We start from the raw sequence: 15,064 nt of genomic DNA, 5'->3' as shown, positions 1-15,064 counted from the left end.
CAGCACAAATAAGCTGTACTAACCGCGTTGTTGGCCAACACAAAGACAGATGAGCTAAACTACCTGATCTTTTTTTATCAGTGACCAAATACAGATTATGCCTCCTCTTCTTGTTATGTTCAAAAAGCACAGTACCTTTATGAGTTTCAGCTAAAAGTATCCCCGAAAACTTATCTCCATCAAATCAGTCAGGTACCCCTACCCTGCCCTAAGCAGCTTCAGATGATCAGATCTCTCTGTTTTTTTTGTTCTAAAAAATATAATCAGGCATCAGATCTGGATCATTCACATGATCACATCACGTCCCGTCTGTTAACGTACCGGGAAGCGAAACCCAAAGCACAGGCGCGCTCAGCGCTCCAGCTCTCCGCCTCCCCCACCCCCAGCTCGTTCCCAGGCCCCGCGTCCCTCTCCAGTCTCCACCCACAACCGGACCAAACGAAGCTCCTCACCAAGCCGCGCACGCAACGCAAGCAGAGCCCGGAAATTCCATAGCCCCCTTCCTCGCATGAGCTTCCGTCCGGGCACGTAAGTCTCTCCTGCCCCGCCCCGCCCCTGTCCCGCGGTTCGACGCCACCGAGGTTCCCCTTTGCTTCCGCGGAATCGAGGCTAGGTTCTTGGTTTTCTCCTTGCGCGGGAGCATTTCGAGATTCTGGACCGGACCGGGAATGTAGCTCCTGCTGAATCTCAGGACCGCGTGCTTGCTGTTTTAGTCTGGTGTAGTGGGCCGCCGATCGGTTCTTGGTCCCTTGTTATTGTGAGGCGTTGACCTGTGAGCGCAACCTGTTCGTCGGTATTACTGACCGGAGCTTCGATAGAGTCTTGGGTAGTGAACCTGGAGCTGTTACTACTCTTGTTTTCCACACTTCGTTTTGAGGAAAAAGTGTGGAAAGAGCTTGCTTTGGCTCTGGCCCAGGATAACAACTTGGCGTTTATGCAATCTTAGAATGTGGCAGCAAAGCACAAGGAACCTGACTGGCTCAAAAATGTTGGATTTGGAATGACTTTTGTGGTTCACCATATGTTTTGTAGATCTGAAACAATGGGCTCAACTCCTGTTCTAGAGTAATTGTCAGTATATATCGCAAGCCTGTACTACCTTAGATCAAGTTCAGTTAGAGCAGCACCAGAACTGTGAGTTCAGGTTGATAATCAGTCTAAGATTCCGAGTAACGCATAAACTTGTGAGAGATACAGATGACTCATGTTGTGCCCGTACTCTCTTAGATCTAGTTGTGTTGGAGTGGCTTCTATGTTTGTTTTCACATGTCTGACTATATAGACTGCACCATCTCCTCATGCATAGGCTAATGTGTTTGGATACTGGTTTAACCTACTAATTTTTCCTATGATGATGTTGAATCCATTATATATTATCCATCATGAGGAAGATGGCCCTTTCAAATCTGAAGGGTAGGGCGAAATCTAAATGCCCCAATTCCATTACAGCCAAAGATCACCAAGCCTACAGCAAACACTAAACCTGACAATAAATAGTTAAACCACTAATATAACATGGTCTCCAGTCAGAAGTTTACACAAAAAATATCCATAATTTGTGCTGACATGCTCATGCCAAAGCTAAACAGTGACAACAGGATAAAAGGGCCTTCAAGGTTTCTGTACTGCATGTTTTTTAATTCAGAAATCAAGTACGGCATCATGGTTTGCATACACCGAGTTACCTAAGATGTCAATTTGTTGAAATTTATTTTCTCCTGCAAAATTTGCTTTTGACAGATTAGGCGCCGTCAGATTTTCATGCTAACATCTCATGTCTGATCTGTGCAGCTGCTACCTGAGATGACTTGTTCTTAGCACCAGTTTTCGTTAGGCCCTTACAACAGCAGTGAGATATCTGCAAATGCTGATAAGCTTCAAGGTTATTGGTTTTAACTTTGCCAAGTAATTGTAATACTGTTGCGGCCAGGGGGTTTGCGCCTTAGTTTTTTATGAGGGGAGGTAAATTTTTTTATACCTTATCCTCATGTTCCATGCACAATAACTATAACATGTTTGTTGGACCTTAAAATTCTCACTGTCATTTCAGAAGAAGTGTGTTCAACCTTTATAGTGAAGAGTATTTCAAATATCTATTGGAGCCATTTTGCATTAAATTCATTGGTTCTTCTGAATTTCACAGGAAGGTCAGATGAATTTTGTCATTGCCAGGCATGCCTTGGTAAGTACACACTACTTGGAGATGAAGAAAATCCACGATTGTCAATATATGACAGACGGCTCCCCTGCTGTGGCTGTGGAATAGGTTGGTCTTGGTGAGTCAATCTGCTTTGGCAGTTTGTTGTAAAAAAAATCTGCTTTGGCAGTGAACTGCAATAATCTTTTTCTCGCTTGTAAATGCTGTTTTGAACATATTACTATTGCAGTTTTCTTCTAGGTTTCTTGTGCCCTATCATTTGGTACGTTGCAGCTCTTCTTTATTGCTGCAAGTACTACAATCGGGACCCTCGTGAACGGCCTGGACTCGCTGCTTCTTCTGTTCTGGTTAGTTTCAGAACTACTGTACATTCACTGCACAAACTCTTTATCCTATGAGGGAATTTCAAGTTTATGCTCTTTGCAATGAACTCATTTGAGTTTATGTTGAAGGACATCATTTTGTTTCTTATTACAGTTCCTCTGGTTTGTTTTGTGCAGGCGGTTATCTTTACAGCTGCAGCTATTATAACCCTTTCTGTTCTGCTGATATGTTGTGCCAACAAACGGTTCTTGAGCAGCTGTGCAGTTTGACCTGAATGATAGCAGCAAGATATCTATTGCAAAACATCAGCGCTGAACTACTAACTGAAATATGCTTTAGATTCTTTTCCATTTATTGTTGGACTGCAAAAGGGAAATCAAAGGATTCTGTTTAGCATGATACAGTATCACCAGTGTTAAGTATTACCTGTTGAGTGTACATTACATGTTACTGAACTTGTGGAAATCTTAAATCTATACTATATGCAGCAATTCCTTCCCTCCCCTGAAACTATTGAACAATTTTGTACCGGTAATTTGCCTGATGAGAACAATCAAAGTTCAGAACTTGTAACCAACCTGTCTGAAATTACATGAGCAGATTAATCTGGAATGGAATTTGTGCTCCATTTTTATTCTAATATATAAGCTCTATCACCTTTTGTTCCTTTCCTCGCCATTTTCTGGAGTTTAACTGATAAAAAGGTAGCACGGTGCATCATGCCGCCTGCCTCCTCTTGATCCTAACCCTCATCCCGTTCTTGGTGTGGAGCACCACTGAGTTCTGCGGCTCAACGACCTGGCCGTCGACGAGCTCCACCTGAAAGTTGTATAAGATCGCTGCAGCGGCAATCTTGATGTTGCTGAGCCCCAGGTTCTTGCCAAGGCAGCTTCTGGGGCCGCAGTTGAACACGGCGAACTTGTGGCTGGGCTCGTGCCGGACTCGGCCAATGTCGGACAGCCACCGCTCCGGTTTGAACTCGTGGCAGTCGCTGCCCCATATCCCCTCCATCCTGCCCATGGCGTAGATGCAGAAGATGACCCTGGTACCCTTAGCCACCGTGGTGCCGTCAGGCAGCACGTCGCTGCGAACTGCCTCTTTCTCCTCGAACGGCGCCGGCGGGAACAGCCGCAGCGTCTCCAGGACCGCCGCGTGGAGGTAGGACGCGGGCTGGAGCGCGTCAGAGTAGAACACGGCGTGCTCGCCGCCGCCGGTGGCCGCGACCGTGGCGGTAGGTTGCAGGGACCTGATCTCCTCGAGGATCTTGGCCTCGACGTGCGGGTGCGTGCAGAGCATGTAGAAGAACCAGGTGAGCGCTGCGACGATGAGGTCCTTGGCCGCGAACATGTATCCAACGGCGGAGTCCCGGAGGAACTGGTTCCTCTGCCGTTCGCTCAGCCCGGGGTCCCTCGGCCACGCCATGTACAGTGAGAGGAGGTCGCTGCCTTCTCCTGCTTGGCTTCCGATGGCGAGCCGTGACTTGCGTTGGGCGATCTCGCGGTAGACGAACTCATCGAGGACCGCCTTGGCCTCGGCCAGCCTCCTCTCGGCGCCGACATTGAGCCACCTCAGCAGCCTCCACCACCAGGCCGGCACGATGTGCCTGAAGAGCGCAGACTCGCTGGCCACTCTGGTGGCCTGGCCGAACGGCGGCACCGGCCCGTCGGCAGCGGCGACGGACAGCGTGTCCAGGTCGGCATCGAACGCGGAGGCGTAGGACACGTCGAGCGAGTACCGCATGAACACGTCCTCGAGATCAACGACGCCACCACCATCCCCCTCTGGATCATCCGCGGCGGCGCGGTCCAGGAACGGCACGAGCAGCCGCGCCGTCTGCCGCGCCATGGTGCGCAGGACGAAGGACCGGAACGCCGGGGTACCGAAGACGGTGGCGGCGACGTGCCGCTGGCGCGCCCACGACGCGGCGTCCGCGACCAGCAGCCCGTCGCCGACGACGTCGAACATCTCCGCGAAGTCCCGGCCCTTGTCGTAGCCCCCGTGGTTGGACGCGAGGCAGTGCTGGACGGCCGCCGGGTCGCACGTCAGCAGGAAGTCCGCGCGGGCGAGCCACGGCCCGCGGAACACGAACGTGCACCCGGACCCGCGGAGCGCGTCGGCGGTGGCGTCCAGGAGGCGGCCGAGGTTGGCGAGCACGAACGGGAGCATGCCCACCACGGGCCAGCTCACAGGGGCGCCCTGCCGCCGCGCGCGCACCGCGAGGCGCAGGGTGGAGAGGGAGACGAAGCACAGCGCGGCCACGAGGAACTCCGGGTAGGAGAGGGCCAAGCTCCGGAGGGCGCCCATGGCCATGGCTGAGCGTGCATGAAAGGTGGAAGGAACAACTGTGGCTTGGTGGTGGCATGTACGTTAGCAAGCTTAGCATGGTTAGATAGATAGGCGTGCGTGCATGGCAATGGCATGATCGTGTGTTTCTGCAGGTGGTTCTTGTCCGTGGGAGTGTGCTTCCCATGGCCATGGGCTCACAACATTTGCGTGGCTATTGCTTTTACCACTTCGTCGTCACTATTACCGATAGTAGTTTGTAGCTGTCCTTAACAAAAGTAGCACATGGATAGGTGGAATGGAAGATCAAGACGGGGAAAAAGGAGGAAAAAAAACATTCGAAAAGGTGTCAACGACAACTGACGATGCCGGAGGAGAGGAGAACAAAAACATGCACCAGCCGGGAATCGAACCCGGGTCTGTACCGTGGCAGGGTACTATTCTACCACTAGACCACTGGTGCTTTGTTTTCCTAATCGCATACTAAAGTTTAATTAAAAGGAATAAATAAAATGAGTTGACATAAGCACAATTGGCAAATCACTAGGAGTACCAGTTTTTTAATGAAGAAACCATGATCTCGCTAGCTATATACAAGACTACCGGAACTATTGATAAATTTGCCTCCTGCTAGAGCTTCCATATAATTGCTACTGTAGCAAGGAGCCTAATTTTTTTCCTTCTACCCAAAATCAACTGCAAAGAGTAGCTAGGGGACCTGCAAAGAGTAGCCACGGAAGCTATTTCACCAGCTCCAGCTCCCACTCGCCACACTGGTAAGCTAACATTTCACCAGCTCCAGTGAGGCCCTACATTTCACCAGCTCCAATTCCCACTCGCCACATTGGTACAGCAGGAAGTGTTCAAAGCTCTACTTACCTATTTTGTACAACCCTGCTTCACTGATGAGATTTTTCTTTCCGGCTTCTTGAGCAGCTGCACTGGTAAATGTTTGGTAAAATAATTTCTAGTTGATAGAAGAGAGGGAGCTAGAAAAAGCTAATATTTTTAAAAAGAACATGGTATGGAACTGATTTTTTAAAGCGAAGCTATCTAGCAGTCACCCCAGAAAACTTCTGGATAAAATGTGGCAGAGACGACCTTAGTTGGAACAGTTGGTGCAGAGACGTGACGAATAATCTTAGCTAAATGTTAATTTGAACTAAATGTGCAGACCATGATGTTTTTCCAGCAAAAACAAAATTAACCTTTACAATAAAAACACAGAAAATTCAGAATCGCCATTTACCCACGGTCTTACGGACCATCATCAATAAAGATTACATCAAGCGCGTGGGGGAAAAACCTGAGAAAGTGTACCCCACTGCTCTTAATCCTTCAACCATCCAACCACCTCCTTTGTCAAGAAACAAGAAACAGAATAACTTAAACGTCCCAACACACATCCTCAAATGTGACCGAACAACCATCTCGCTTAGTTCACACCCCTACCGACTATAACAGCAGGTGAACAGGGTCAATCACACAAATGTTTGATCAACGGCAAAAGCTAGGCCGAGGGATCTGTGGCTCCCTCAGGTTTGTCTGTGTCCATCTGCTCGGCTGGAGGCTCCTCTGCAGCTCCCTCACTGGCTGTGCTTTCGCCATTTGATTGCTGCTGCTCTGGTGTCTGAGGCTCAGGAGCCTGGGTTTCTGCCGGAGGCGGAGTCTGTGGCTTAGGAGCTGGCTTTGGTTTTGTCATAATCGGCTTGCAGAACCTGTAGATCAAGGTTTAGGGATAAGGCCTCCCAGTAATAAGGTGTCTCAGAAAGGGAGAAGGGCGACCATATACTAACCTGTCGAGTGTTTCAGCTTTCTTCTTAAGGTCAGCAGCAAGAAGGACCGGATTTGCATGCTTTGGCAGAGCATCCTGCTGCTGCTTTTTCTCTATTAGCCAAGTCTCTGCTTCCGAACACTCGTTAATGACCTGCAAAACAGAATGAAATTAGTAACAGAAAACACCATAACCTATTCCTTAATCCTTCTGCCACAATACCACCAGAACAACCAGACTTGCATGCTGAGAACAGCTATATCAGAAATGCAAGCCAATGACAAAGTATTTCTCAAAAATTGTGAATCATATTGCAGTTAAGGTAATCTACCATGGGAATAGAATGAAGAAAGCTCAACTACACTATGTCTTATATTTATTTATAGTTACTAGTTAGAGATATACCTTTTGCTTTTCTGACATGTCTATGTGTTCAAACTTCTGGTCATTAGACAGTGCAGCTTCTCTGAAGCTATTGATGCAGTATACCAGTTGGCTAACAGCAGAACTTCTAATCTCCCATTCTTTGAAGCGCACCTCAATAGGATCACCAACCTGCAATCAGAAAGGAAAGAAAAAAAATCCATCATCTATCTAAAACCCAGTGGCAGATGTAGGCATAAGCTGTGCGGGCCACCTGGCCCCACAGCTTTTGCCAAAATACATTTAGCCCTAAATTTTGCAATGACCGTTAATTGGCTTAGATCCTATATCCGCCACTGCTAAAACCGTAAATACCGAAAAACATTATACCAATGATCAAACATAGAATAGTGTGCAAGTATGCTAAAGAAGGCATACCTTTTTAAGTTCTTCTAGTTTAGCAATATAAACTCCCTTGGTCTCATCCTCGCCATCTTCATAGAGCCAGTCTTCAATCTCCTGAAGCTTAGCAATCAAACCTTCCTTGTCCTCAGGTGTGACAAAATCACTGTACTTGTCATATAGCTAAATAGAAGAAAACAAAATCAGGCTCACAACTTCACAAGACAACAATGGTATATGTAACTCAATATACCTTGTTACGCATGTAATACACATAAGCTTCAACAGCATTCTTCTTCTCTTTTGTTTCTTCCATTACTCTGTCTTGAAGAGCCATCTCATACTCTTTCTCTACAGCCTTCTGCAGGTCAGCTGCAGCCAAGGCCCCATAGACCAACTCATGGACTGGAACAGTAGTTTTCTTAACTTTCTTTTTTGACGGCTCAACCTAAATACAATAAAGTCAACCAACAAATTATTAGTTTATGAACATACAACCAGGCATTCATAAACAGAACAAAATACAAGTATTATAACTTACATGGACAAACAATTATTATAATTCTAACACACATGGACAGAAGAAGAAAGGTAGCCTATAAATTACTCTTTGCGATGACATCTCAAGATACAAGAAAAAAACTCTGAATAAACAGAAAGCACTGTGTCTGGCAGCTCACCCATGACAATAAAACAAAAAAACCACTAATTTATCATAATATCATCCTCATCCTATAATCCAACAATTTGTCAAGAACATATCATACCTTTGCATCGGTTTCCATCGGAACAGATTTTTCCTCAGTATCTTGTGCTCCATTTTCAGCTGCAGGAGCAGCCTCAGTGGTATCAGCACTTTTAGGCTCCTGCATATTCACATCAGATCCAGCAGCAGGATCACTTGGCGCATCATCTGTGTCCATCTTCATAGTATCCTTTGGAGCTTCATTTGCAGATGAGACTGGAACTTCCACATCATCATCCTCCAGCATCTGCATGCAAAAGTAGCATCAAAGTGTTAGAAACACTGACAGCTATCCCAAAGCAGGCTGCACAAACACATATTATTATGAGAAAATTACTTGTGTAGCACTGAAAAAAGTTGGCCTTCCTCCTATAGCACTGAAAAAGTTTTCATGCCTTATATAGCAGTCTCATCTTTTATTCCCTAGATAGGAATTCCGTCAGCTTTGTGAGCATATTCTGTTTAGATTCCATCTCAGTTATACCTCTTGGACAAAAATACCCTCAGAAAAAATAACACCTTTCCAAGCTCTCACCGTCACCCGAGTCACTGGAGGTCGACGCTCCCTCTCGGCTCTCACGCATCCCTCTCTCCTATCCCATGGCGTCTTCCTCCCCAAACCCTAGATCTCAATAGGGGTGGCCTGGCCTTGGCCATGGATGGCACAGGCGGCAGCCTGGCCTCCATGGGCGGCACAAGCAGCGGCCCGGCGATGGGAACCAAGGTCAGCAGGAGGGGAGGTAGGGGCGGCGCAGCAGCGAAGGCGGCCCGCCAAGGGGCGTGTGCGGGCGCCCCGGCCATGGGCGACACGAGCAGCAGCCGGGTCATGGGCGGCAAGGTCGGCGAGAAGGAAGGCAGGCAGCAGCCGAGCCATGAGCAGCAGCCAGGCCATGGGCAACACGGATGGCTTGAAGGGTCAGTTACTTTCTCTTGCAATTTCTTCAGTATGTTGGTAGTAGTAGGAATTTTCTCATGGTCCAGGATATTTTTGATGCACAGGATGGATCAGAAATCAACTTATTTGCTGAAAATTAAGCATCTTATTTGTTGCTGCAGTTGTAAAATTATATTATTATATAGTATCTTATTCCTCATGTAGAGGGCCACCAAAGAAGATAAAGACCACCTCACCTCAGACAAGCATTGTGCCTTTAAATGATGAAGCACCAGCACGCTCTATGACTTTTCCACAAAGGTTAGTACAAATTTAATTGTGCTCAATTGAATATCTCATTTATTAACTTAACTCTAAGTAGTTTCCTTGTCACCATAGCCAAAGTCTACAATCTGCAACTATAACTAAACAACAAGGAGGTAACTCAGAATCTGGAGGCTCTGTGAGGTATTCAATTGAATTCCTCGTTTACTGGATTTCTGAATTTTATTGTGCCAAACTAAATGCTTTTCCATACATGCATAGGTGTAGGTCAAGATCTGGTTCAAACCAACCTGAAGCTATGTCTGTTGACACGACAACTGCTCCTGGAAAGTCGAAGCCTACAAGGAAAAGGAAGCAGGTTGCTAACAAGCAAAAGGGCAAGAGTCTTTTGGTCACATTTGACAGCCCTGCAATGGCCACAAGGGGCAAAAAGACCGACTCTGATAGACTTGCTATGTGGCTTAGTTTATGATTGTTTCATGGTCTCTCATGTATGAGATATGTATGTACGCCTTTTATGTTTGTGAACCTAATGTACTGTAACATGTGTGAACTTGGGTGCAAGTTATGTGTTCGAACCTACGTAATATTTGAATTGGTCATGTGAACCTATTGTGGTATATTGGTGGGCTGATTGTGTTTGTGTCACAAGGGACATATTAGTGATGGATGAGGTCACAAGGGACATACCAGGGGACATCCCTTGGTGTATGCTTTTCGCGGACGATGTAGTGCTAGTTGATGAAAGCCGGACAGGAGTGAATCAGAAACTAGAGTTATGGCGGGAGACTTTGGAGTCCAAAGGTTTTAGACTCGGTAGAACTAAAACTGAGTATATGAGATGTGACTTCGGCACTACTACTTGGGAGGAGGAAGATATTAGTTTGGAAGGTCAAGTAGTGCCTAGGAAGGATATCTTTCGATATTTAGGATCAATGCTACAGAGACGGGGATATTGATGAAGATGTTAGCCATAGAATCAAAGCATGATGGATGAAGTGGCGCCAAGCGTCTGGTGTCCTATGTGACAAAAGGATACCACATAAGCTAAAAGGTAGGTTTTATAGGACGGCGATTAGACCAGCTATGTTGTATGGGGCAAAATGTTGGCCTACGAAAAGACGACATGTTCAACAGATAAGTGTCGCGGAAATGCGTATGTTGCGTTGGATTTGCGGTCATACAAGAAGGGATCGAGTTCGAAACGATGATATACGTGATAGATTAGGGGTAGCACCAATTGAAGAAAAGTTTGTCCAACACCGGTTGAGATGGTTTGGACATGTCCAACGGAGACCTCCAGAGGCACCGGTGCGTAGTGGAATCCTAAGCCAGGATAGTAATGTGAAGAGAAGCAGAGGAAGACCGAAGTTGACTTGGGTAGAGACAATAAAAGGAGACTTGAAAGGATGGAATATACCCAAAGACTTAGCCTTAGATAGGAGTGCTTGGAAAACAGCTATTCACGTGCCTGAACCTTGATTGCTTCTGCTGGGTTTCAACTCTAGCCTACCCCAACTTGTTTGGGACTTAAAGGCTTTGTTGTTGTTGTTGTTGTTGTATTTTGTTGTTGTTGTTGTTGTTGTATTGTGTTTGTGTCCATTCACTTGTTCATGCATTGTTGAACCTGTAGCTTTTCTGCCATTGTGAAACAGTGATATTTTCAAAACTGCATGAGCGTTACAGTGCATTTTTTCTAAAAAGTATATCCTTCCAATTTTACTAGAGAACTAGTCTAAGTGCATGAGCATGTTGGTCATAAGCGTGCTGCTGCATGCTTACATGGCTTGTCATGCATGAGGGAGGGCAAATTCGTCTTTTCGCGTGGCACTTACAACATAACTGACAGAATTCCTATCTAGGGAACAAAATATGAGACTGGTGCTATATAAGTCATGAAAACTTTTTCAGTGCTATAGGAGGAAACCAACTTTTCTCAGTGCTACACAGGGAATTTTCTCTATTGTTGTGACTTACCATTGCCGAATCAACTGTAACAGTCCCATGGATGTTGAGACGCACTTTCACTTTCAGTTTGGCCTTCTCTCCTTTGGAGGTTTGGAAAGGGCCAATCTGCAGAGTTTAGCACATCATATCAAATCAACGATCGTAATACATGCAAGGGCTGTAATACTCAAACATATAGCACCAGCAGAACTACTATTGAATAACATAACCATTGTGAAAAGGATTGCTTACTGTGTAAGTGCTTATTTTTTGTGAAATTTGTGAGTCGTCTGGGTCGACATACAAAACATCAACTTCAAATGTACTGGATTTAAAGAAGGTAAGAGCTTTAGTGCTAGGAATTGCATTCCCCTTTGGGAATACAAGGGTTTGTTGGGGTGTATTCTGGGAGTCTCCATTCCATGACAATGCAATTGAGAAAGGAAACCCATCATTAACCTGCAAAATACCAATCCAGCATCATTGCCAGGATGCAAGACATATCATATAGTAACCTTTCATTTTATACAGTTTTAATTATGATCATTAAGTACGGAAATACATAACAACACAGCACCATGTACTTGTATGTGATGTGAATCAAACTGCTACTGTTGAACATGTGGCAGGATTCCACAAGATACACCACTAAAGGAAAACAACACAAACTATAATGAAGAATTAATGAAAAAAGTTTGTGAGAATGTCACAAGGACACACCTAAAATGTCGTAGAGGGCATTTTTTAATACTACTACCACTATTGCATACGGGGAAAATGGAATACTTAAGCACCTACTTTTTACTTCAGCAATTTTTCCATGAAAAGCTTAAATAAAGGCTGTTTTAGAAGAATCTGTAATTTAAGAACATTTTGAATTACACTTTAACCAGACAAGATCGCTGAGATCAAATTAGTCCTTTTTGTTAGATATTAAAACACGAACCAGGAACAAACCAGACCACGTTCATTGAATAGTATTGCAAAATTTAGTTGGTCATTGGAACAAGAAAATGTTAGACACCCTAGGAAAAAATTCCACTTACTAGTTAAGTGGCTGTTATTGCCAACCTAAATCAAATACAAGTATACATATCGGCTGCTCCACTAAAAACCAATTTACAAGCAATGAAGTGTGTAGCATTTGTAATGCCAAAAAAGGACAACACAGCAAACCAAATACTGTCTTCAAACTCTAAAACAGACTCCGTACTGCTGGTTATTATAAGCAGGATTTTCAGGTTAAACGCATCTATCAACATTAGTTCTACGAAAAAGAACACAGGAAAAAATAAAAGCCAGCGTGCAACAAGAATATCTGGAAAGGTGAAGATAACATCGAAAGAAAAAAAGGGTGATAGACTGTTTGATTGTTGACACAGTGCTGTGATCTATTTCGCATGAATTAGCAGTTCCAGTGGCGCACATCTTTCGAAGTTTTAGTATCCAGATGGCATGCAACTGTTGCAGTATCCAATACTGTTAATTGAACATAGACAGCAGCACACATCTTTCTAAACTTCAATATGTATATGCAAAAACAAATATACATATCAGCTACTCAACTAAACAACAATTTCACCAATTTACAAGCAATGAAGTGTGTGTCATTGTGTAATCTAATCTAAAAAAGGACAACACATCAAACCAAATACTTTCTTCAAACTTTAAAACAGACTCCTTACTGATGGTAATCAAAAGCAGGATTTTCAGGTTAAACAACAGCAACTATCAATATTAGTTCTAGGAAAAAAAAACACAGCAAGCATAGACAGCAGTTTAAGATATATACTAGTCTGGTATAATCCAATCCATAGTAACTTAAAACAGATATACAAAGGTAAGCTAAGGAGCTAATACCTGGAATTCTCGCACTTTGAAAGTGGGGCTGAGAATAGCACACTGAAGAGCGCATCCTCGCGCAACACACTCACTTGCATTCATGGTCCGTCTTGGCTCCTTCCCAAAAAATTCAGTAATTATCTTGATTATAGCTGGAACACGAGAACCAGATCCGACAACCTCAACAAAGTGCACATTTTCAGTAGTCAACCCAGCTTCAGCCAAGGCCTTTTCAAGTGGCCCTTTCACGCGTTCCAGCACAGAGGCACTGATCTGTTCGAACTCCTCCCTCTTAATAAAACCCCGCACATCCTTCTCATCCATCAAGCACTCAATGTTCAGTGGGGCCTCTGGGTTGGAGCTCAGCACCTTCTTAAGTTTCTCACATGCCACGCGCAACCTAACGCATGCACGCGCATTCTGGTACACATCAATCTTATATTCCTCTTTAAATTTATCTGCAAAGTGCTTAAACAGGGACTCATCAAAGTCCCTCCCACCAAGAGACCGGTCATACGTATGCGACAACATCTTGAGCTGTCCTTTCTTGTAACCGACAACACTGACCTGCATGCTTGCATGACCGACATCAACAAATGCGACGTTCAACTGGTCATTCTCCGGGAGATCAGTCTTATAAATACCATATGCCAGCGCAGTGGCTGTCGTCTCATGGAACAATCGCAATGGCCGGAGACCCGCAATAGTAGCAGCATCAAGGACAGCCCTGCGCTGCAGATCTGTGAAGTAGACCGGGATACCAATGCAACAATCAACAACTGCGGCATTCAGGTTACCCTCAGCAATGCCCTTCAAATTGGACAGCACCATGGCAAGCAGCTGGGTGGGGGTGAACGTCCGCTCCTCGCCCAGGTACCGTGCCTGGACCAGGGGAAAACCATCAGGGCCCTCCGTGACACGGAACGGGAAGGAGGCGAGATCGCTCTGCAGCTCGGGGTCGGAGAACTTGCGGCCGAGCAGGCGCTTGATCTGAGAGATGGAGTTTTTGGGGTTCATGGTGGAGGACGCGGCGCCGGCGGTGCCGATGAACCGCTGCTTGTCCCCGAAGCAGACGATGGCGGGTGTCTCGCGCTTGGACTCCTCGTTGAGGACCACGTCGATGCCGCGCTGCCGCGCGACCGCCACGATGCAGCTCTCATTGCCGAGGTCGAACCCCACCACGCTCATCTTCGATTCACACTCAGCTGCCGACCACTACAGCTTCAGATCTGGATCACGAGCAGCCACTGCATCGCAAAAGGCAGAGATCTACAGGTTAGGCAGGTCACAGAAGCGACGAATTCTACCGTAAATCTAAGACGAGAACGCCGAAACCATGAATTTCACGCATCAAAACGAACAGCTATGAACTCTTCACCAAACGCAATGCGAATCCCAGCCGACGACTACAAACCCGCCGTCCCAGTAGACGGCTCCAAACCCGCCGCAAAAAAACATCCAAACATTAATCTAACCATCCAGTAAGGAGGAATGGAGAATCCGATCGTACCTTCAGAGGTGGAGACCGAGGCCCGTCGAAGCTCGTAGCGCCGCAACGGAAGTAGGGGCAGGGCTTTCCTTTTGGCGAGAAGGGGGAGAGGAGGCGGTGATATACGGTGTGTGCCGCGGGGAATCTTCTAGAACGTGGACTGGAAACCCTCCGGTGCTACGATCCTGCGCCGACAGAGATAGACATCTGAGCCGCTGGTTTGATGCCAAGTTTCATGGACGGTTAGATGTGTGCTTGAGTTTTTTTTTTATTTTTGGTGGGGACCCTGTGTGCTCGAGTTTTGCGCCTGTTGGATCTCTCCGTCGAAATAGGTCAAAAGATAATAGGGTCGCGCTCGCTTGCTATTTCAGTGAATAAATAGTATTTTTTTTATAATAAATTAGTAAATAGTATTTTTCAGTCATAATTTTTCAGCAAAGCGAACAGAGTCCAGGATGGGATGATGGGTTTTTTCCGGTTTTCCAACCTAGTTCTAGTTCTAGTAATAAGCAGTAATCAACCTAATCGGCATATCAATATGGTTGTTGTTCTATAGTATGTGCTACAGTACTCTACAA

At 45.7% G+C, this 15,064-nt stretch overlaps 3 protein-coding genes and 1 non-coding gene across 4 annotated transcripts; 1 reads left to right on the top strand and 3 right to left on the bottom strand.

Moving 5' to 3' along the window:
* Window positions 1-350: 350 nt before the first annotated feature.
* Window positions 351-2,796, top strand: LOC136517385 (large ribosomal subunit protein eL20z-like). The gene is made up of 5 exons (XM_066510937.1): window positions 351-528; window positions 1,792-1,962; window positions 2,144-2,276; window positions 2,388-2,505; window positions 2,659-2,796. The coding sequence occupies exons 2-5, from the start codon at window positions 1,953-1,955 to the stop codon at window positions 2,749-2,751; spliced, it is 354 nt and encodes a 117-aa protein (XP_066367034.1). The 5' UTR covers window positions 351-528; window positions 1,792-1,952; the 3' UTR covers window positions 2,752-2,796.
* Window positions 2,797-3,186: 390 nt separating this feature from the next.
* Window positions 3,187-4,825, bottom strand: LOC136517384 (noroxomaritidine synthase-like). Its single transcript, XM_066510936.1, has one exon. It carries the CDS (start codon window positions 4,790-4,792, stop codon window positions 3,200-3,202), a length of 1,593 nt encoding a protein of 530 aa, XP_066367033.1. The 5' UTR covers window positions 4,793-4,825; the 3' UTR covers window positions 3,187-3,199.
* A 332-nt stretch (window positions 4,826-5,157) lies between these two features.
* TRNAG-GCC (transfer RNA glycine (anticodon GCC)) lies at window positions 5,158-5,228 on the bottom strand. The gene has a single exon. It is a non-coding gene; the product is annotated as a tRNA-Gly (tRNA).
* A 706-nt stretch (window positions 5,229-5,934) lies between these two features.
* On the bottom strand, window positions 5,935-14,655 carry LOC136515011 (heat shock 70 kDa protein 15-like). Its single transcript, XM_066508708.1, has 10 exons — window positions 14,508-14,655; window positions 13,016-14,244; window positions 11,408-11,614; window positions 11,186-11,281; window positions 8,072-8,296; window positions 7,558-7,752; window positions 7,341-7,487; window positions 6,945-7,094; window positions 6,562-6,692; window positions 5,935-6,483 (listed from the first exon to the last, which is right to left on the bottom strand). The coding sequence occupies exons 2-10, from the start codon at window positions 14,183-14,185 to the stop codon at window positions 6,276-6,278; spliced, it is 2,529 nt and encodes an 842-aa protein (XP_066364805.1). The 5' UTR covers window positions 14,186-14,244; window positions 14,508-14,655; the 3' UTR covers window positions 5,935-6,275.
* Window positions 14,656-15,064: the final 409 nt, after the last annotated feature.

This window comes from Miscanthus floridulus, chromosome 17 (assembly GCF_019320115.1).
Source record: "Miscanthus floridulus cultivar M001 chromosome 17, ASM1932011v1, whole genome shotgun sequence".
Lineage (NCBI taxonomy): Eukaryota > Viridiplantae > Streptophyta > Magnoliopsida > Poales > Poaceae > Miscanthus > Miscanthus floridulus.
This window is presented reverse-complemented; position numbering and strand designations above follow the sequence as displayed.